General features: G+C 39.5%; 1 protein-coding gene across 2 annotated transcripts in view; it reads left to right on the forward strand.

Moving 5' to 3' along the window:
- The window catches only part of LOC134673859 (uncharacterized), a 56084-nt gene that overhangs the window by 14212 nt on the left and 18081 nt on the right, over positions 1-23791 (forward strand). The window contains exons 2-5 of one of the 2 annotated variants that reach the window (XM_063531898.1): positions 9713-10801; positions 11247-11410; positions 11596-11638; positions 12597-12759. In XM_063531898.1, the coding sequence (XP_063387968.1) occupies positions 9727-10801; positions 11247-11410; positions 11596-11638; positions 12597-12759 (1445 nt within the window). In that variant the 5' untranslated portion in view covers positions 9713-9726. Of the gene's footprint in view, positions 1-9712; positions 10802-11246; positions 11454-11595; positions 11639-12596; positions 12760-23791 lie in introns of both variants that reach the window. The other variant, XM_063531899.1, reaches the window with a different exon arrangement.

The raw sequence follows: 23791 nt of genomic DNA on the forward strand, positions 1-23791 counted from the left end.
ACAACCCTAAATAGTGCCATAAATTAGAAAGAGATATCATGATTCGACCCTGAACCGCTGTCAAACTTCGGTTTTGTAGGAAGTTTCCTTTCTGTACGGTACTATTACTTAAGGTGTCATTCCAACGACAGCTGCACTACTATTGCGACGTTACTCTCATTCATTGTCTTGTCATTAATTTTACTATGGAAATTGACAATAATAACATCGACGTGTCGGAGCAGTAGTGCAGCTGCGGTCAGAAATGGAATGTTACCTTTATTCTGTGATAATAGTTGGCTGGTCAATGGTCATACGTAGGGTTGCCATATGGAAGAATTAAATGTCCTGATAAAAATCCGGACGTCACCCTAAAAATCCGGATATTTCTTGTAGCAGAGATCTGGCGTAGCTTGAACGACACCCCGGCGGCGCGCTGCTCTCTGCGGTGTACTGTATCGTGGATCTACTTTTCCCTTTCCCTTCGCCCAATCCCGTAGCCCCCTTCCCGGGCGCGCATTTTATTTTATAAGGTCATTCCTAAAAATCCGGACACATGCCAAGTCCGGCCGCAATCCGGACAAAGGGTCAAAATTCCGGACATATGGCAACCCTAGTCATACGGTACATCTGCTGTACCGATATGATGTTAATAGTGTACCGGTAAGCTCAGTTTCTCAAGCATACTGTCCCTTTCGTTTGTTATTGCCGTTTCGAGGTTAACAGCCGTTACATAATACTTGCGTTTGCAATTTGCATCTCTTTATGCTGTGTAAAGAGGTTATTTGAGATGAGAAATTAATAAGTTGGTTACGATTTAATTGTATCCTACTTATAATATATACCTACTAATGTATCTTTGGTTTGTTGGTTAATCAATCACGCGAACACGGATTTTTATACACATGACAGGCGTGGCTCACTCCGCGATTTCGTCGCTTTGTAACAAGTAGCTACAAGTACTCGTACATCCGTCCCATACAAATTTTGGTGGCCATAAGCCGCGCGTGGCGCTGTCGCCACCTAGCGGCCATATCTGTCCTGGGGCACAGTATAATAAAGAGTACTAACGTACAGTATGGACACTCCCTGCCTCCCGTTGAAAGTGCCGCCCACCCGCTCTCGGTTACCTCACAGTTACCGGCTGGCAAGGACGCGACGACGCGGTGCGCAGAGCGGAGACCACGTAAAATATTCAAATATTAAACAAATATTTACAAAACCTATCAGATCACACTGAAACCAATACAATACCTTTATGAACAAAAAATCATGTTTACAACTTGCGTAATATGTTGATGGCCTGAATTTCCTTACACAATTTTCGTTACTTTGTTTATACTGATTCAAAATAGGAAACTTGTATAAATTGAGCTTAGATACCCACCTTACAACATAATACGATTCTTATTTCTTCCTAATTCGCACAATGAGTTTTGAGTAATTGAGGTCATTGAACTTGACAACAAACCGGCGAGAACCCTCGCACGTCTTATCTCACTCACACAAGCATGGTACGCGTTCACCTACACGAGCTTCTCCGTGTGCGTAGGAACGCGTTTGTTTCATACATTCGATCGCCAGTGTCCGGGGTGTGCCTGGGGCCAGTTTCTCAAAAGCTTGTAACTTGTAATACAAGTGGAAGTCCCATTCTAACAAAAACTGTCAAAAAATGACATCCGCTTGTATTACAAGTTACAAGCTTTCGGGAAACAGGCCCCTGATCGTAACAGACGCGTTTTGTTAGAGAGTGAGTCTTCTGTACCTAGTACTATTATTTATTCTGTGCCCAGGATTGATTTTAGATGATGGAACCGGACTAATCCCAATAAGGCCTAGTTTCCCCTCTGGGTTGGAAGGTCAGATGGCAGTTGCTTTCGTAAAAACTAGTGCCTATTACGTAGGCAATTCTCGGGATTAGTTGTCATGTGGATCCCAGGCTCTCATGAGCCGAGGGAAAATGCCGGGATTAGGCGAGGAAGAAAATGATTGACTTTAGATATTATTTGGTATACTTTGCATTTTTATTAGCAACCGATAATACATGGGTAATGTATCTATAGGTACCTATACCTATTATGGTGACTGCCAATAATAACAGCTCCTTTATCGGGACTGAAATAACATCGATGCTATATGGGGGTTTTCGAGGGCGAAAAATCAATCTAGTTAAGGTTTACTCGGGTAATTCCGAATGTCGAAAACTGTCGGATAATTCCGAAAAGAGACTTTTATTATGATGGAATTAAGGGTGATTTTCATCTGAATTTCGGAATTATCCGACATTCGGTACCTATTACCCGAATACATCTTAGTTCTTAAATATCTCTGGGAAATCGCGCATTTTTGAGTTTTCACATGTTTTGCGAGCAAAGCTCGGTCTGCCAGATATTATTGTATTACAATATTGAATACCTGTTTTTAAATACTTTTCTCTAATTTATTATTTCATAATAACTGCGTGTCGAAAGTTAGCGCTACGATAAACAATTAAATTATAGTCGTACACGCGATATACGTATATAATGCTCTTTAGATTTAAGCTAGTTATTAATTTCGTTTATTTGTACCACTGTATACATATTGTATGTAAATAAATGATTTAAAATGCTCTTCTGAATGAAGTAACTAGTAGTTCGCCCCGAACTGTGAACTCGCGGTTCGCCAAAAATATCAATTGAATGCAGTGCAGATGGGCATTTCGTAATTGATTCCTGATTCCACTATTACTCGAAATTACTTTGTAATCTGATTACCGATTCCCAGATTACTTTGTAATCTAACAACACCGAATTACTAAGTACCTACAATTCCATTTGAGGAATCTAAGCGAATCCTAGGTCTATGGTACTACTACTATCAAAAGTACATTTCGATAATAGATATAGATGTTGTTGACTTACTAGGTACCTTGTTTGTAATACAGGAGTGCAGATTTCGAAAATGATGACCATGACCAATAAAACGACACCCATGACGACTTTTATGACATATATAGTGCATGGCCGCTATTTTGGAATCCAAAATGGTCATCATTTTCGAAATCTGCACCCCCTAAAACCTATAAAACGACACCCATGGCGACTTTTATGACATAGTGCATGGCCGCCATTTTGGATTCCAAAATGGTCATGATTTTCGAAATCTGCACCCCCTAAAACCTATAAATCGACACCCATGACGACTTTTATGGCATAGTGCATGGCCGCCATTTTGGAATCCAAAATGGTCATCATTTTCGAAATCTGCGCCCCCTAAAACCTATAAAACGACACCCATGACGACTTATGACATAGTGCATGGCCGCCATTTTGGAATCCAAAATGGTCATCATTTTCGAAATCTGCGCCCCCTAAAACCTATAAAACGACACCCATGACGACTTTTATGACATAGTGCATGGCCGCCATTTTAGAATCCAAAATGGTCATCATTTTCGAAATCTGCGCCCCCTAAAACCTATAAAACGACACCCATGACGACTTTTATGACATAGTGCATGGCCGCCATTTTAGAATCCAAAATGGTCATCATTTTCGAAATCTGCGCCCCCCGAAACCTATAAAAGGACATCCATAACGACTATTATGACATAGTGCATGGCCGCTATTTTGGAATCCAAAATGGTCATCATTTTCGAAATCTATGCCCCCTAAAACCTATAAAACGACACCCATGATGACTTTTATGACATAGTGCATGGCCGCCATTTTGGAATCAAAAATGGTCATCATTTTCGAAATCTGCGCCCCCTAAAACCTATAAAACGACACCCATGACGACTATTATGACATAGTGCATGGCCGCTATTTTGGAATCCAAAATGGTCATCATTTTCGAAATCTGCGCCCCCAAAAACCTATAAAACGACATCCATGACGACTTTTATGACATAATGCATGGCCGCCATCTTGGATTTCAAAATTGTCATCATTTTTGAAAAAAATCTTAAATAAAAAAAAACAATGTTATAAATGTGTAACAAACCGAGCACTTTCATTTGATACCAAACTCGACCATACTTTCTTGCAATTAAAATTACCAGAATAGCAAGACCCCTCACAAATGGCTTTTTAGCATTTTAAGGTCTTCTAGCTCAATAACCTCTTGTTCGAGCCTGCTCAAAAATTAATGACTAAAATATAATGCCCTCAACTACACGTTTACCCAATTTTATTGAAATAAGAACAAATTTACTTAGGTTCTTGAGTATCAAACTATCTTCTGACAGTTCAGCTTAAAAACATCGAAATGCCGGGACGTGCCGCTAGCCAGCCGCGTGATCCAAGTCGAATGTAAGAACTTCGCTTCGCTTCGCTCGCTCGTTCGATTAAGTGCAAGTAGCTCGTGCTCGTGTGAAATTGATTTTATGGGCCCGATTCGGATTTTGAAATAGACATCTTTTAGACATCACCAAGATACGATAACGATATGTTTAAGATCTAACCTGTTAAATTTGAAATTTGCGCGATTCTGGAGATACTCTTAAACGATTTCATCATGATATGACTTGAGATCCAAGTCACATCTAATAGATATCTTACGCCAGCGGTTCTCAAACTTTTTTGGTGACGGAACCCTTTTGGCAAGCGAAATATTTGACGGAACCCCAAATTAAAAATTTTCGTTCATCACTGTGGACCAGATATACCTATAGAAGAGCTGGTTTTTTTCTTATTATTACAAGTATATTTTCGCGGAACCCCAACAGAGGCTTTGCGGAACCCTAGGGTTCCGCGGAACACACTTTGAGAATGGCTGTCTTACTCTATCTAACGTAAAAGTGACATTGGTTGCCCGAATTGCGCTGCAAAAGAGAACTAGTTGATATCTAAACTATAACGTATCTAGAATGGATCTAGTACGTGTCGTCTCTTGTGAATATCCTGAAGTTCGAATACGGCAGTATGCGTGACTGATCCGTGTTCAACTGTTCATAGGTGTTAACCCCCGACGCAAAAAAGATTTGTTAAGGTGATGACAGTACTGGTACTTGACGCGGTCCCAGTACATGTCATCTTGAGACTTAAGTCATTGTCAATAGAGGTGACAGCAGCATATGGAGCACTAGTACCACCTTATATAATTGACGCCAATATCTGTCTGTGTGTCTGAGCCATAGCTCTCACGGGTGGACCGATTTCGATGCGGATTTAAAGTGAAAGCGTTTCCTTTCGATGGATTTGTTTAATAAAAATCGATCTAGCAATTTAAAAATTAAGTATCAGCTCTTTTTCAATGTTGTGAAGTATTTTTGGTATAATTTTTTTGGCAAAATGCGTAAAATAAGTTTTAAATAAAATTATTAAAATAACTATTGAACGAGTTATGGGTATCAGAGTTAAGGATGACTCACGTTAGACCGGGCCGTGTCCGGGCCGAAGTGTCCGGCGCATCGTTTTCTATGGAAAACATCACGTGATCGCGTGTCATGTCATAGAAAAGTAAGCGCCGGAAGCTCCGGCCCGGTCACGGTCCGGTCTAACGTGAATCAGCCTTTATAGGGATAAGAAAGTACTTAAACGAGACTTAAACCATTATATAAACTTCACACTTTTCATTTCTATCCGTGTATTACCGTTAGCGGTTAGACATTAACCTAACCACTTGATAACTCAAACACATAACTGACATAACATTTGGTGGTTAGACAGTTACCAGCCGCCATCAGATATATCAGAGCGGCCGAGGTGCTCAAATATATCTGAACACGCACTCTAACGCCATGACAAGAGAGGCGTGTTCAGATATTTGTGACAACTTTCGCCGATCGGGACTGTCCATAAATTACGTCACCGATTTTTGACCCCCCCCGCCCCCTAAAATCATCCAAAAATCATGCTTCGAATGACATTCCTCCTACGTCATGCTACCATCATCCGATGTCCAGACCCCCCCCCCCCCCTAATTTGAAATGACGTAATTTATGAATAGCCTCCTCCGATATATCTCATGGCGACTGTACTAAACCATAGAGAAACATACTAAGAATAGAGTGCTCACTCCATATATCAGTTTTGATACCAAAATAACTATTAATTTCGCAGTTGACATTTAGCATCGAGTAGCGGAATTGTCAGTACCGCTACACTTCATACTAGAATTCTCTAGTGTCGCGAGTTCGCGACTTACTTAAATTGTATTGAACAACAATTTACAACTAATATTAAAAGCGGAAGTTGAAAATAGAGTTCCGATTAATCCGGTTATAATATTAGCTGAAAATTGTTGAGAATTAGTCTTTCGGTCGTCGGAACATCTATTTATCAAGTAGGTAGCAGTATTGATAATTCCTTTATACTCGATGCTAGATGTCGATTACGATTTGAAAATAATAGTTGTATTGGTACTAAAACTGATGTATGGAGTGAGCACTCTATGTATTTTTTTCTCTATGACTAACCCCACTTGGCAACTAATCATAAGTCATAACCTACATACACATAACAAAACGTAACCCACGGCAATCCGTAACCGAAAGATTTAACGTAACCTGCAATGGTTACTTAACATAAAACACGATATAGTCGCACCAATAAAAGTCTGCAGCGGATTTGATAGCCCACGCAGTGTAAGTGTTATTTATACGTCATAATTTCATAGAAGTTTGACGTCTAAAATAACACTTTCACTGCGTGGGCTATCAAATCCGCTGCAGACTATTCTTGGTCTGACCCTACACATAACAAAACGTAACTCACGGTAATCCGTAATTGAATGTTTATCGTAACTTGGGTTACTTTAACATAAAACACGATAAAGTTTATAAGCGACTTCGCTATAGGTACATGTAACTTCACGTAGGTATTCTACAAAAAGTGCCGAAAAAAACATTAGTTACCTTGGATAGTTTAAGGGTCATACGAGCCTCGTCGCTATACGATTAATTCTACGCTCTCATTTTAAAACGATATTCTGAAGCAAACTTGAAACAAACCTGTGAAAATTTCAAATGCCTAGCTATCACGGTTCATGAGATACAGCCTAGTGACAGACAGACAGATGGACGGACAGATAGACGGACAGACAGACGGACAGCGGAGTCTTAGTAATAAGCCCCTTTTTTACTTTTGGGTACGGAACTCTAAAAATTAAACTTCAAGTAGAAATTTATCGGCCCAATTAGGACAATGCTTCTAAGAGACCACTGCGGTACGATTCAATCTGTCAATTGACGTTTTTGGTTGAAGTAATGTCACTTTTGGCACTGGCAGATAGTTGTCGTACCGCAGTGATTTCTTAGTCAAGTGTAAAAATATGAGTGCATATAACGTACTTAAAGATATGTCTCATAGTTCTTAATTCGCTGACATAAAAGCTACGGGACATATTTTTGAATATGATGTGTGCACCCATATTTTTACATTTGACTGTACCAGTTTTTGTTGCTAGAAATTGTAATACAAAGCAATTAGAGTTTTTTATTCAAAACTTCTACCTACTCACTTTTTTTTTGTCAAAGAAATTTTCATATAATTTAAGCATTCCGTTTCAAAATGAGGGCGTAACTTAGATTGTATGAGAGCGGCTTTTTGTTGGCAGGTTCGTGTAACTCTTAACACATTGAGGCGTATTTTACTGCAATTCCTTGTCGCTCCGATGATTTTCGCGTTCTACTTTTACTGGCTTTACATATGTGTATGATACTTATCTTGAAATTGAGTGACCTTTTGTGCCATTTATTAAGTAATAAGTAAGACCGATGCTTTACACCAGCGGTCGGCAACCTTTTAGCAGCCAAGGGCCACATAGTAGTTAACGAAGTTGACGCGGGCCGCACTTTGGTAATATTTGTGATTTTAGCAGAACTTGTCGTTTGTCAATATTACATACATAATTTTTAAGAAAAAAAACCGACTTCTATGGGGCCCGGTGACAGATTATGGTAGATGGTGCACTATGTAGAAAAGGAGGTAAAACCAGTACCTACTTTCTAGTAGCATTTCGTTTCCGTAAGGGTCGTAGTTATCTAGCCTAACCTAACCCACTTCTCTGATAGCAGTTCGGTTCTGTGAGGATCGCAGTTCGAACCTAATCAAACCCACTTTTCTAGTAGCATTTCGTTTCTGTAAGACTCGCAGTTCTAACCAAACCTAACCCACTTTTGTTCGGTTCTGTGAGGATCGCAGTTCAAACCTAACCTAACCCACTTAACGGCGCATGCGGTGCGGTGTACGGGAGTTTGAGCGGGAGGGGTTTGGCATCATCATACCCACATTTTATGGTAGGTAATCATAGTGGTTTATTTAGTTTAGGTATCATAGTGGTTTTCCGGGTCAAGGTCCGGGTCTCCGAGTCAGAGTCCGGGTCCGAGTCCCGGTCCAAGTCCGGGTCCGGGTCCGAGTCCGGGTCCGAGTCCGGGTCCGAGTCCGGGTCCGAGTCCGGGTCCGAATCCGAGTCCGAGTCCGGGTCCGAACCGGATCCGGGTATGAGTCCGGGTCCCAGTCCAAGTCAAAATCGAAATTCGAAATCACCAAACATGTACTATGCGTCGTTGAAGAGTTCTGTTCTGATCATCATCAGCAGTTCCACTTCATCAAATGCGACAGTTTTTAATGTAAATGCTTGATTTTATGATGAAAATACAAAAAATTCTATACGTATGCCTTTAAGATTTGAGGAGTTCCCTCGATTCCTTATGGATCCCATCATCAGAACTCGAGCTTGACAGAAATGTGGCTTAAAAACTAAACTTGCTTAACAAACATAACGAAGAGGACAAATCGCCAAAGGTGAACTATGCGTCGTTGAAGAGTTCCGTTCTGATCATCATTAGCAGTTCCACTTCATCAAATGTCACGTTTTTGAATGTATATGCTTGATTTGTTGATAAAAACACAAAAATCACCATATGTATGCCTTTAAGACTTGAGGAGTTCCGTCGATTCCTCATAGATCCCATCATCAGAACTGGATTTTGACAAAAACGGGACCAATCTGTATGCATATACATACAATCAAAAAAATATTTTTCAAAATCGGTCCAGTACTGACGGAGATATGGAGTAACAAAAAAAAAAAAAACATACAACCGAATTGATAACCTCCTCCTTTGGGATTTGGAAGTCGGTTAAAAATAGCCAGGGAGCATTGCGGGCCGCTTGTTGCCGACCGCTGCTTTACACGAAACGCTGCTTAACATATAGGTATTTGGATTTCGAATAAAATATGACATTAGCTTATTATACGACCGAATTAAGTTTCGGTAGCGATTTTGAAAATGGAGATTGAACGAAGGTACTTAAAGCGTAATAAGTTTACGTACTGTTGCTCGACGCGGTCCCAGTACATGTCATCTTGAAACTTAAGTCATTGTCAATAGAGGTGACAGCAAGGTGTCATCTATTGGGTATTAGCATGTCGAGTACTAAGTACGTTTACCTTAGCTTATGTGTATCAAGGATGACTCAGGCGTCCGACATGTCATTTTCTATGACGGTGATCGGTGATCACGTGGTGCTTTACATAGAAAACGAACCGCCGGAAGCTCCGGCCCGGCCCCGGCCCGGTCTAGCGTGAATCATCCTTAGAACTGTGCTGGTGCATTTTCGGGTTGTTTTCTTATGTTGGCTGGAAGAATAGACTGTTAAGTGATGATTATGAATGATAAAATAATTAAAAGCGTCAATTTTGATTTGAGTTGCAGTTGTAATGTTTTACAGTTAGTATTTACCTCGCATTTCAAGAAATGTATTACATATTCTTACAATGGAAATGTTTTTTTTTGTTACAGATGGAATTCCGAAAATGTACCACCGAGTACGCCGAAAGATGATCTATCTCATTGGTGCCATATTGCTCTACTCTTCAGTAGTTATAGCAAAAAATATCGAATTTACTGACAAACAGACCACCGAAACAGATTTTGATAATAATATCATCGATTTCGACAGCCAATATATTGATAAAGACAGACAATATGGCACAGTGCCCTGGCATGATGACTATAATAAAGAATCTAGTAGATATACTATTGTAAATAATGATTATATTAATATGAATAAGAATAAAACTGTAACTATAAAAGAAACCACAGAAGCTACAGCTAAAACAACAGCTTCAGAATTAGATGTAATACCTTTAGAATTAGTAACTACAACGGAGAATTATTTAGTTAGCATAGTAGAAAGTACTATAGAACCTGATTTGACTGTGATCCCTTTGTCTACGACAGAGAAAGTAACTCCAATAGTTGAAGTTCAACAGCCTGTTACGCTGCCTTCAACACAATCACCTGAAAGTACAACTGATTATTATACTACAGATAATCCAGAAGAAAATATCAAAAGCAATAAAACATCATTAAAAATAATAGATGAACACGCAACTACAGTTAAACCTGTAGAAATAGTAAAGACTAACCAAACTCATACACTAGAAGAAGAAGAGAAAGATGAAGTAATAAATAAAACCAAATCGGACAAAAAGCCAGAAATATTGACAACTTCTAAACCTATAACAGAAAACACTACAATAGAAATTTTAAACACCAATTCCAGCAAACAAATACATATAGTTAACAGATCTGATGAAATCACAGCTACAGATGACGGTTTAGAATTTACAACAGTAGATTTAGATAGTGGAGAGGTTCCAGAAGATTATTATGACAGTAAAGATGTAATACCAACAAAAGCTCCGAACACAGATGTGGTGTCAGTTCTGTTTGGATTCGCTGGGAGTGTGGTGGAGAGCGTAGTGGGTAGCGTAGCTGAAAGAGTGGTCCCAAAGGGCATTTATGATTTATTTAAGAGAATTCAGAAGCAAAATGAAGCTTTGGAAGCAGAAAGGTTGAGGAGTCGGGAGGAGAATGGTGGGTTAGGTAAGAAATCAATTTATTTTTATAAAGTTTTTGTCGGAAAGGTCAAATGTAAATAGCCTTTTTAATTTAGGAAAAAGGTACCTAAGTCCACTGATTGTCACTTTATGGACCAGAACTTATCGGTTGCCCTTACGTAACGATTGAAGCCACAAAAAATATCACAGGGCTGAAATGCAGCTTCGAGTGAAAAAATGTTGATGCTAAATGCAATGATAAGTGCGACTTATAGATTCACTCGCTGGTTGGCTGTGTTTTGTGGCCTTTTAAGATCAGTTTTTCAATTATACACATTTACATTCTATAAATTCTATAATCATTATTATAATTTTATGAGCCTGGCTCTTGTCAGCTGAGTATTCACCATTCCGTTCTTCTCAATCTTTCTTTCGCCCATAAATGCATAATCTCATGATAAAATCTTTTTTTTTCTAATTTTCTTTCTCAGGTCAATTCGGCCGTGGCATCCTCAAGTCCATCTCCTCCGGCCTGAGCCGGCCGTTGAGCCAGCTCATGGCAGGCGCCCGAGACATCGGCTCCTTGGACAACGACAGGGGCTTCGTCGGCAGTCTGGCTTCAGGGGTGTCCAGTGTTGCTAATGTTGCAAATTCGGTCGTGGACGCTTTCAAGGATAGAGTGCAGGCTATTTACCCGGGTAAGTTTTAAGCGATATTACAGTTTTGAGAAATGTCTCAGTCCCACTTGAATCAAGCCAGTGACATCAAGCCCATATCGATAGGGGCTTCGTCGGCAGTCTGGCTTCAGGGGTGTCCAATGTTGCTAATGTTGCCAATTAGGTCGTCGACGCTTTCAAGGATAGAGTGCAGGCTATTTACCCGGGTAAGTTTTAACCGTTATTACATACCAGCTTTTGCCTGCGACTTCGTCTGCATGGAATTAATACCAGCAGCTAGAGTAAGTACAGCGCCTGGATAAAATCTAATAGCAATTTGAGCATAATATGCTTAGTTGTTTACACCGATTAACAGGCACTTCATTCATTTTTTAATTTCCACCCCCATTTTCACCCTCTTTAAGGATGACTTCTGACATAAAAACTATCTTATGTCCTTGCCCGGGACTTAAACTATCTCTATGCCAAATTTAAACTAAATCCGTTCAGCGGTTTAAGCCTGAAGAGGTAACAGACAGACAGACACACTTTCGCATTTATAATAAATATATACAGGGTGATTCAGGAGACGTGAGCAGGACTAAGACTGCGCATTTTGTAAATTATAAGCAACTGTTTCGTATCAGTATTAGTGAGATTAACGTTAATTTTCTACTCGTGTTGAATCAAAAATTAATAAATTTATTTACGACATGCATGGTCACCCTAAAATTAGAATACTAAACTACCGATATTCTGTGTCAAATTGAATGTCATCACTGTCATCACGGTCTGGTTACTTTTGAAAACTCGTATCTCACTCAAGTTTGACAGTTTATTTTCTTCGTTATCAAAATGCTGTCATTACGGTTAAAGAGGTTTTATGTTTATTACTTAGGTCTTGTAGGGTAACCATGATTGTAGACAGTTAAATTTGCCCTCACCAAAAAGTTAAAAATAGGAAAAAGTGTCGTTGTTTCACCTAAATACGACGGTGATCGATCAATTATCAGTTACTGAGTGTGCAGGATTAGTCCTGCTCACGTCTCATGAATCACCCTGTATATATAAGTATGGATTTGAGAAATGCCTCAGTCCCACTTAGATCAAACCAGTGACATCAAGTTCATGAAGGCCCACCCGCGGCTGTAATGCCTCAGATGATGATGATGTATTTGTTAACAGGTACCCTCTGGTGCGGCGACGGCCACTCGGCCCAGGCCCGTTCCAGCGACCTCGGTCTCTTCTTCTACACCGACACCTGCTGCCGTGAGCATGACGCTTGCAAGATCTTCATTTTATCCGGTGACAGCAAGTACGGGCTCACCAATACTGGACTCTTCACCAGGTAAGTTTCGGTTTTAGAAGATTCAAGAGGCCTAATCAGCTCGGCTCCCAAAAACCGAAAACTAAAAGGTTTTGGCCGAAACTAAACCTTCGACCGAAACTTGTCAAAATCGAACCAGAATCTTCCGCGATCGAACACTAAGACAATACAAGACAGTAAGGTCTCATTCGCATGAGCGCTTATACAAGGCGCGTTAAAAAAGCGTTTGAAGGACACAAATGGATACATGTGTATTTATTCACAAGATGGCGGTGGTGCTTTTTATCAAGCGTTTTTGGATTTTAGAGTTTAAGCGTTTGCGTTGTTTGTTAAATCGAATTCAGCGTGCGGACGGATTCAAGCGCTTTTTTGACGCGCATTGAAAAAGCGCTGTCCTTAGGCCTCATTCGCTCCACATAATAGAGAGTATAGGGACCACTTACAAGAATAGAATCCAGAGCGGAAGCAACTTAGTAGAGATAAGGGAAAATCTATTTGCCCCTATCCCGCTGTATGAAGTTGACGAAACCTACTGAATAAATTATAATTCTTAGCGCAATACGGTGCGGGTCGCGACCTTATCGCCTTATTGCAAGTTTACAAACCATTTCTATTATTTGTGCACTAACGATTCCATTGTCGCACTACAATCGTGTGAACGTGCATTAGGGAGAGGAGTTAGTGACGCGTTTAGCGGGGCGTTTAGCGGGGCGTTTAGCGGAGCGGATAGCGGGAGCGTGTAGCGGGCGACATGCTACATTTGGCCACACTACTTTATAACTAGTGTTTGTCGAATATTTTCTGAGTTTATAAAAACAAGATAGATATTCAAGTTATATATGTATGTATAATACCTATGCAAGTTGAATGTAGCCAAAACCTTTGACCCAAAAGAATCAATAATGATATAGTTACGTATTTGAAGTGAGTTTTTAACTTAGCACAACTACTAAGTACGAAGAATAACGTACTATTAACGATTAGTTTTTATTATTATCGGTGACTCAAGCTACATTTTAAGCCGCCCTCTTGGCCTTCTCTAAAAGGAGATTCTATACTACATTACATTTATATGCAATGTGTTTATAAACACTTTTTAAACTTTTTAAGATAATTTAATTTAAAAAAAAGAAAATAGCTCGAATCGGGTAGATGCGCCATCTTTAATTTCATCCTTTTTAGGGTTCCGTAGCCAAATGGCAAAAAACGGAACCCTTATAGATTCGTCATGTCTGTCTGTCTGTCTGTCTGTCTGTCTGTCTGTCTGTCTGTCTGTCTGTCTGTCCGTCCGTATGTCACAGCCACTTTGTTCCGAAACTATAAGCACTATACTGTTGAAACTTGGTAAGTAGATGTATTCTGTGAACCGCATTAAGATTTTCATACAAAAATAGAAAAAAAACAATAAATTTTTAGGGTTCCCCATACATAGAACTGAAACTCAAAAAATTTTTTTTCATCAAACCCATACGTGTGGGGTATCTATGGATAGGTCTTCAAAAATGATATTGAGGTTTCTAATATAATTTTCTTCTAAACTGAATAATTTGCACGAGAGACACTTCCAAAGTTGTAAAATGTGTGTCCCCCCCCCTGTAACTTCTAAAATAAGAGTATGCTAAAACTACAAAAAATATATGATATACATTACCATGCAAACTTCCACCGAAAATTGGTTTGAACAAGATTCGGTAAGTAGTTTTTTTTTAATACGTCATAAACCGTAAACCGCAATTTTATTGTGTTACTTGCTGTTACGGAACCCTTCATGGGCGAGTCCGACTCGCACTTGGCCGCTTTTTATTATAATCTTAAGGACCTAGTCGTTAGAATATTCACCATACCATTATTTTCTCAGCTACTGTTTTAGCATTATTTTCTGAGCTCTTCACTTATTATTAGGTAATGTTAATCTTCCTTAAGTTAAACTTTTATAAAATTTATCCGCTAATCGCTCCGCTTAATACTAAGTTCACACCCTAAACGTGCGGTCTCATTGGAATTGCGACAAATCTCGTTTTTAGAAGCCTACCGGCAATAGGCCCAGGGCCTAAAAAATGTCTTATTGTCTGCTTTGGGGTCACGCATTCGATTTCACACTTGACATTTTTATATTCACAAAGAAAAGGTTAACTGTTAATGAGCTTAACATACATAGGGTGTGTGTTAAGTATATGTACTATGTTAAGTATGGTAATTTCTAACAAAGGAAAAACCGACTTCAATAAGTAGGAATTATACTAGAGTCCAAGAAAAGTCTGCAGAGTTTGACAGCACACGCAGTGCAGGTGTTATTTTAAACGCCAAACTTCTGTGAAATTATGACGTATAAATAACACTGACACTGCGTTTGCTGTCAAAATCTCTGCAGACTTTTCTAGGTCTAACTCTAACCACATAATGGTAACATTCCATTTCTAACCGCAGCTGCACTCCCGGTACTGAACGCGTCGCTGTCATTGTCAATTTCCATAGTAAAATTAACAGTAATGCAGCTGTCGTTGGAAATGGACTGTCACCTTAAGTGTACGTATACGTGTGTACATACGTAAAGTGTCAAGTATCACTTTTGGGGCTCTTAAACGAAGTATCTACTCAAATAAATGCCAGTGATTGCTTTTAACAAATATAACGCAAGTATTTGGCAACTATCATGTTTCTATCGACAATTTGTAAGCGTATATTGCAATGTTTGTTTTTATAGAATTGAAGGGCGAACCCTTTCTAAAATTGTGATGGCTCTTCCACACGATGGGCTATCACTAAGATGGGCATCGTACTGGACTACTGAGATGGGCCATCGAGTAGAAAGTGGTGTCGGAGTCGGATGGCTTATGGCGGCGGGATGGTGATGGGATGGCCACGCGGTGTCGATTTTTTGTCCGCACATCAAAGGTAGTGGACCAGCGATTCGCATCTAAAGTTAGAACAAGAAAAGTCTGCAGCGATTTCGATAGCCCTCGCAGTGCAAATGTTACAATAAACGTCAAACATCCATGAAATTATGACGTATAAATAACGCTTGCACTGCGTGGGCTATCAAAATCGCTGCAGACTTTTCATTACATAGTGCGTGCTCTCAACCATTGAATGGCCATCTCGTTGGTCCAGCGCGCGGCCATCGTGTAGATCCGACCCATGAGATTTTAATCATAAACAAGTGCATAGTAAGTCATGTATTACATCCGATGGCTATTAAGTATACAGTGTTCCTATGTGCAATTAAACGATTAAAAAGTACAATGTATTCCTTTATGTATGCAAAGTTAACAAAGATGTTGCTAACAAGGCATTGGATGAACGCGTATGATAATTGTATAGTTAAACGCATGTGGCAACCGCGGACGGCGCAGTCGGATGCTTGCCTAATGATCGATTATAAGTCGAACCTTTGTTAATAGTTACAAAGATATTAGTGTATAACTCCGTATAAGATAAATATTAACTGCCCGATTAGAACTCGCTGGTTCGGTCATCTATTAAGAATGGGAGAGGATCGGTCTGCCAAGAGGACGTACCTGGGAAGACCGACTGGTGGCCGCTCGACAGGTCGGCCCAGATACCGCTGGGGAGAGTGTGGAAGAGGATCTGCGTCAGCTTCAAGCCGATAATTGGCAGGAAACAGCGCAGGATCGGGAAAAGTGGCGTGGTCTCGTTTCGGAGGCCAAGATCCTCTTTGGATCGCTGAGCCATATTAGGTACTTAGTTAGTTAGTTAGATTCGAACTTTAAGATACATACGTCAGTCAATAGATCTAGAAACGATATAGATTAGATGTGTCAAAAGTGACGCTTTTGTTTAAAAAAAAATGTCACATTTGTTACTGATCAACATCGTTTCTAGATCTATTACTTAACGTATCTCTAAGTTCGAATCGGCTCGTAAGTCTAAAAAAACGTATTCTAGGAACGTAACCAGCCAGCCCTAGGGTCACCCGAGGTAATATAATTGATTAGCATTTACAAAAAAACACTTAAGCCTTAAACAACAACATATTTGGCTCCGTCAAGGAAATCCTATAGATAATTGCACGGACACACAGACGGACAATTATGGTGGAAATCCGGACGGAACCGTTGGATAACATCCGTAATTCCGTAAGGTTATATAATGACTAGTTGCTAACTAGATACAGATAGATAGAAAGATCTGTATAGTCGCACCAAAAAAAGTCTGCAGCGGATTTGATAGCCCACGCAGTGTAAGTGTTATGTATACCTGGGCGTTTTCTAAAAGAAATATTGAAAACCTGATTCTTTCAAATCTGGACGTTCTTGGACTCATTCTACTCAGAATCGACAGCCTTCTCCATCCCGCCATTAAAAAAAGATGTCCCAAAATGTCCATTCCATTACGTCACGTTTTAGTATGAAATTTTTTTTCACATGTATGTGTGTACGTACAATTTTCATACAAATTTTTGGGACATTTTATTTTATCATCAGAATCGAATATGCTAGTGATTCTGAGTTGAAAGAACACAAAAACACCAGGATCTGTGAGAATCAGGTTTTCGATATTTATTTTGGAAAACGCCCACCTACGTCATAAATTCATAGAAGTTTGACGTTTAAAATGACACTTGCAGTGCGTGGGCTATCAAAATCGCTGCAGACTTTTTACGGTCTGGCTATATTGGAACACCTCAGTAAAAAGATACAAAAGAAAATAACAACTGATTAAATGTAGAGGCAGACTACAGGCGGTCTTATCGCTAAAGAGCGATTTTACAGTTATAGAGATTGAAATTCGCAATTCGCACGAAGCGCTTTGCTTCTACATTCCTTATATTGACACAGGTATCTTGTATATTTAAAAAGAGACACCAACCTGCACTTTGTTAAGCTATTAAGTTACTGAATAAATCTTTTTTTTTTTTTTTTTTTATCCGCACTGCCAAGGAATGGAATTCCTTGCCGGCGTCTATATTTCCGTGTTCTTATAACCCGGCAACCTTCAAATCAAGAGTGAACAGGCACCTTCTGGGCGAGCTCGCTCCATCTTAGGCCACGTCTACGCCTCGGCTAGTCTGTGGCCATGAGTAAGCCCATTCATAGTAAAAAAAAAAAGAAATGGTGCCAACTGTAGTCTGTATCTTTAGGTATTTAAATCAAAGTAAACAAAATTTACCCTCAAATGGCTCTAGGTCAGGAAATGAATGCTCAAAAAACGTTGTAGAGGGAAATGCTAGGAACACAATTTTTGACTCCGTAACTTTGTTTGGACTAGTTAGGAGGTGAACATATCAAAAGTCCCCGGCTGTAGCCCCGGTGCTGGGGGGTAGAGGGGGGTAAGAAGGTCGAATTTTTCGGTTTTTCATTGATATCTTGGAAAATTTGCGTCTTAGCAACATGACTACTAAGACAAACCGAAAGCTGATAAAATTAGTTACAAGTTTTATCCAGTCAAGTTTTTCGATATCATGAATAGTTTTTGAGATACCCGCTCTTGAAAGTTTATTTAGGGATTTTAATTTTATCTTGATATCTACGTCAGTGAAGCTATTAGGCCATGTTTGGTATCATTTTCGTATAAATCGGGGGTGCTGAATTCATTTATGGTATCACATTGACACTATTCCGAAATAAAACCAAAATTTAAAAAAATATATTTTTTTAAATCCCTCTTCACGCTTAAACTGCTGAACCAATTTCGTTGAAATTTGGTATAGAAATAGTTTCAGTCTCGACACAGGACATAGGATAGTTTTAATAACCAAAAGCATCTTTTGAGGGTGTGAAAAGTGGGGTGGAAGTTTGTATGGGGAGTCAATAACCGCTGAACCGGTTTAGATGAAATTTAGGATGGTATACATCTGTGATTTAGATGAAAATGATACCAAACATGACTTCAAACCTTACCTTAAGCAGTATTAACCTCAGGAATTCAGTTTCGTCGACGAAGTTGAACTCCCCCCATACTCCATTTCACAACTTTAAAGGATGATTATTGAGATAAAAAGTATCTTATGTCCTGTCTTGGGACTCGAAATATCTGTATACCAAATTTCAATTAAATCGGTTGAGTGGTTTAAGCATGAAGCAGAATTGAAAAAAAAGGTATTTGTTTAAAGTTTATATGTTTTTTCTTAGGAATGGTGTCAATGTGATACCAAAAATGAATTCAGCACCCCCGATTTATACGAAAATGATACCAAACACGACCTAGCAGCTTCACTAATGTAGATATCAAGATAAAATTGAAAGCCCTAAATAAACTTTCAAGAGCGGATATCTCAAAAACTATTCAAGATATCGAAAAACTTGACTGAATAAAACTTGTAATAATTTTTATAAGCTTTTGGTTTGTCTTAGTAGTCATGCCGCTAAGACGCCAAGTTTCCAAGATATAAGTGAAAAACCGAAAAATGTGACCTTCTTTCCCCCCTCCACCCCCCAGCACCGGGGCTACGGCCGGGGACTTTTGATATGTTCACCTCCTAACTAGTCCAAACAAAGTTACGTAGTCAAAAATTGTGTTCCTAGCATTTCCCTCTATAACTGCTAAAACTGCTTATTGCTTGGCCTACTCTTTAAGCTAGTAGAAGGTAGATGAAAACATTACATGATCAAATAATGTAGGTTTAAGTCAGGTCGTTCAGTGACTGATCCAGGCGGTTTTGTATTTGGTTGGTTAACCAATAAACAGATAATATACATAACACACAACAGACACACACACAATAACACACTATGACACACACCACACAGACACACACACAGACAGACACACAGACTATGTATAAAGATACAGACTACACTGTTGCCATCAGATATATCTGAGCGGCCGTGGTGTTCACAAATATCTGAACAAAGCTTCTTCCATCAGATATTTTTGAGCACCATGGCCGCTCAGATATATCTGATGGCGACTTACCATCCTAAGGCCCAGCCATACAAATGCAAAATGCAAAATTTGCCACAGATATTTGAACCTACAATGTAGGAAATAGAGTTGATTTTGCGTTGTTCAATAACTGAACGAAACGAAGCAAAATCAACTCTGTTCCAATCGAATACGAATTAAATTTCATTGAACTGAATAAGTACTATCGGTAGGACCTTGGGTCTTAGGAGGATATACTAATAGCAAACTGAATACGTCTTTTTCTCAAAAATTTCGTTTTAGTGCTGACTGTGACTTTCAACAATCAAATAATAGGAGAAGGACGGATAAAATGACGAACGGTGTTTTGTTTTTGAATCATAATATACCGGGTGTGGCCTGTAACATGAGCAAATAATTAAAACATAGATTGTACTCATACTGACCAACATTTGTAGAGCGACTTTTAAAAATAAGTTGTGGTTTGATTTTTAATACACTTTAAAGTTTATTCTAAGACGCAATGTATTGCGAATTTTGTTATGTTTAAGGCGTGACAAGCAACGTCAATCACAATGATATGGCGATGGCGTCCATTGAATATAATATTTATTATGTATGAAAAATAGAGAGTCAAAATACTTCATAATTGTGAGACTGTGGGTACTGGCCACGGGACTCTCGCCGCCAAAAGAAATTTGAATCCTCGGATGACATTAGTTCAAATATATATTTGTTATTGCTGTCATTCATTCAATCATCGTATGCGAAAAATAGTTGTTCTAGAACAGAATCGATCATTAAGAAATCAGACTAGCATCCGACATCGGCGTCCGTGGTTGCATCAGTGACTTCACGCATTATGTACAGTCGCCAACAGATATATCGGAGCGGCCAAGGTGTTCACAATATCTGAACACGCACTCTAACGCCTTGACAATAAAGGCGTGCTCAGATATTCGTGAGCACCTTGGCCGCTCAGATATATCTGATGGCGACTGTACATTATTGTATTGTATTGTAGTACGGGCAGTTTTCCGCAACTCGACGTTCTGCGCCTATTTTTAACCGACTTCCAAATCCCAAAGGAGGAGGTTATCAATTCGGTTGTATGTTTTTTTTATTATTTTTTTTATTTTTTTTATTTTTTATGTTTGTTACTCCATATCTCCGTCATTACTGGACCGATTTTGAAAATTCTTTTTTTGATTGTATGTATATGCATACAGATTGGTCCCGTTCTTGTCAAAATCCAGTTCTGATGATGGGATCCATGAGGAATCGACGGAACTCCTCAAATCTTAAAGGCATACATATAGTGATTTTTATGTTTTTATCAACAAATCAAGCATATACATTCAAAAACGTGACATTTGATGAAGTGGAACTGCTGATGATGATCAGAACGGAACTCTTCAACGACGCATAGTTCACGTTTGGCGATTTGTCCTCTTCGTTATGTTTGTTAAGCAAGTTAAGTTTTTAAGCCACATTTTTGTCAAGCTTGAGTTCTGATGATGGGATCCATGAGGAATCGAGGGAACTCCTCAAATTTTAAGGGCATGCGTATAGAGATTCTTGTATTTTCATCAGAAAATCAAGCATTTTCAGTAAAAACTGTCGCATTTGATGAAGTGGAACTGCTGATGATGATCAGAATGGAACTCTTCAACGACACATAGTTCACGTTTGGCGATTTATCCTCTTCGTTATGTTTGTTAAGCAAGTTTAGTTTTTAAGCCACATTTCTGTCAAGCTCGAGTTCTAATGATGAGATCCATAAGGAATCGAGGGAACTCCTCAAATTTTAAAGGCATGCGTATAGAGATTCTTGTATTTTCATCAGAAAATCAAGCATTTTCAGTAAAAACTGTCGCATTTGATGAAGTGGAACTGCTGATGATGATCAGAATGGAACTCTTCAACGACACATAGTTCACGTTTGGCGATTTGTCCTCTTCGTTATGTTTGTTAAGCAAGTTTAGTTTTTAAGCCACATTTCTGTCAAGCTCGAGTTCTAATAATGAGATCCATAAGGAATCGAGGGAACTCCTCAAATTTTAAAGGCATGCGTATAGAGATTCTTGTATTTTCATCAGAAAATCAAGCATTTACATTAAAAACTGTCGCATTTGGTGAAGTGGAACTGCTGATGATGATCAGAACAGGACTCTTCAACGACGCATAGTACACGTTTGGTGATTTCGAATTTCGATTTTAACTTGGACTGGGACCCGGACTCGTACCCGGATCCGGTTCGGACCCGGACCTGGACTCGGACTCGGACTCGGACCTGGACCCGGACTCGGACGCGGACTCGGACCCGGACTCGGACCCGGACCCGGACTCGGACCGGGACTCGGACCCGGACTCAGAGACCTGGACCTTGACCCGGAAAACCACTATGATACCTAAACTAAATAAACCGCTATGATTACCTACCATAAAATGTAGGTATAAAGTATGATGATGCCAAACCCCTCCCGCTCAAACCCCCGTACACCGCACCGCATGCGCCGTTAAGTGGGTTAGGTTAGGTTTGAACTGCGATCCTCACAGAATCGAACAAAAGTGGGTTAGGTTTGGTTAGAACTGCGAGCCTTACAGAAACGAAATGCTACTAGAAAAGTGGGTTTGATTAGGTTCGAACTGCGATCCTCACAGAACCGAACTGCTATCAGAGAAGTGGGTTAGGTTAGGCTAGAACTACGACCCTTACGGAAACGAAATGCTACTAGAAAGTACTGGTTTTACCTCCTTTTCTACATAGTGCACCATCTACCATAATCTTTCACTGGGCCCCATAGAAGTCGGTTTTTGTTTCTTAAAAATTATGCGTGATATTATGTACAATATTAAGTTTTTAAATTAAGCTCTGACGTTTTGAGGACGGCGTTGTCCCCGTGGTCTCGGAGAAGACTGGCTAAAGTTGACATCAACTAGTCGCGCTAGTTTTTCGAACTTGGTTTTGTCACAAAAGAAATAATAGTACTACCGTACAGAAAGAACACTTCCTACAAACCCGAAGTTTGACAGCGGTTCAGGGTCGAATCATGCTATCCATTTCTAATATACGGCACTATCCCTTTCGGCAATTTAGGGTTGTCAAAATTCAAGTGATTATTTTATCTGTGGTCGTGCACGCAAAAGGAAGTCTAGTGGTGTCAACCCTAGTAATTGCTCGGAGCAATGCTGAGCCGAACGGAGCCGAGTTCAACCGAAGTCAGGAGTGTCTCCCCACTGGTTTTGTTTATCAACTTGAACATTTTGCACATTAGCAGCCCAATTCGAACAATGCTTATAAGATGTCACACCGATACGATACTGATCTGTCATTTCTCTAACGTCACTTTTGACCTAAAAAAATAGGGAAAAAATAGCAAAATAAGACACCATTATCAACGCGTAGTTACGACTTTAATGAGAATCTGAGGTTATTGGGAAATCCATTTCAGAATAAGCTCTTTAACGTGTTTTCGATCTTTTTTCATTTTAACTGGTTCACCAGGCAATATAAGCACGACTCCACAATGTGAGGTCCCGTTTGTCATTACGACCGGCGCGTCAGGCCCTAAGTCTTGGAGCACCCCAAGAGTGTGCCAAGGATCCATATCGCCATGGGTGAACACCACCTTGGTTACATTTGGCTTCAACCCTCCGTATCTTTTGTTTGTCTTCGCTATCCCTGCATCCATTGCCTTTTCAATATCTCCTTTAGCATAACCTTTGCAGATCTTTAAATAAAACTCTACTGGATTCCAGTGAACAAAAGGCTGTTTCTCTGATGACGTAGTTTGCAGATATCCAAATTCTGTGCAAAATTGATGACACCATGCATCCTTGGTCCAATCGTAAGATTTAAAGTCAACGTTATTACAATAATCCTGCCAAATAGGCTTAATTTCACGCTGGATATGTCTACTTTCTCTGCACCAGACCTTAACTTGATAAGGCAAACGATATTGTGAAATTTCCTTCAGGTCAAAGTACTCAAGCCCAAAAAAGAACAGTTGTTGATTTTCTAACACCGTCATATCATTTTCTGGGCATATATGGTATTTTTTCTTCAGTTTTTCTCTTCCTTCTGGAGTCTTCAATAAATCTTGATCAGTTTTAAACCTCTTTTCGATTTTATCCAGGCAGCCATAAGTTCCGTATTTACCGAATGTGTAACGAACAGTGTCTAGGTATTCTTTAAAGTCTTTTTTGGCTAGTACAGGAGCACTGC

This window comes from Cydia fagiglandana, chromosome 19 (genome assembly GCF_963556715.1).
Source record: "Cydia fagiglandana chromosome 19, ilCydFagi1.1, whole genome shotgun sequence".
NCBI lineage: Eukaryota > Metazoa > Arthropoda > Insecta > Lepidoptera > Tortricidae > Cydia > Cydia fagiglandana.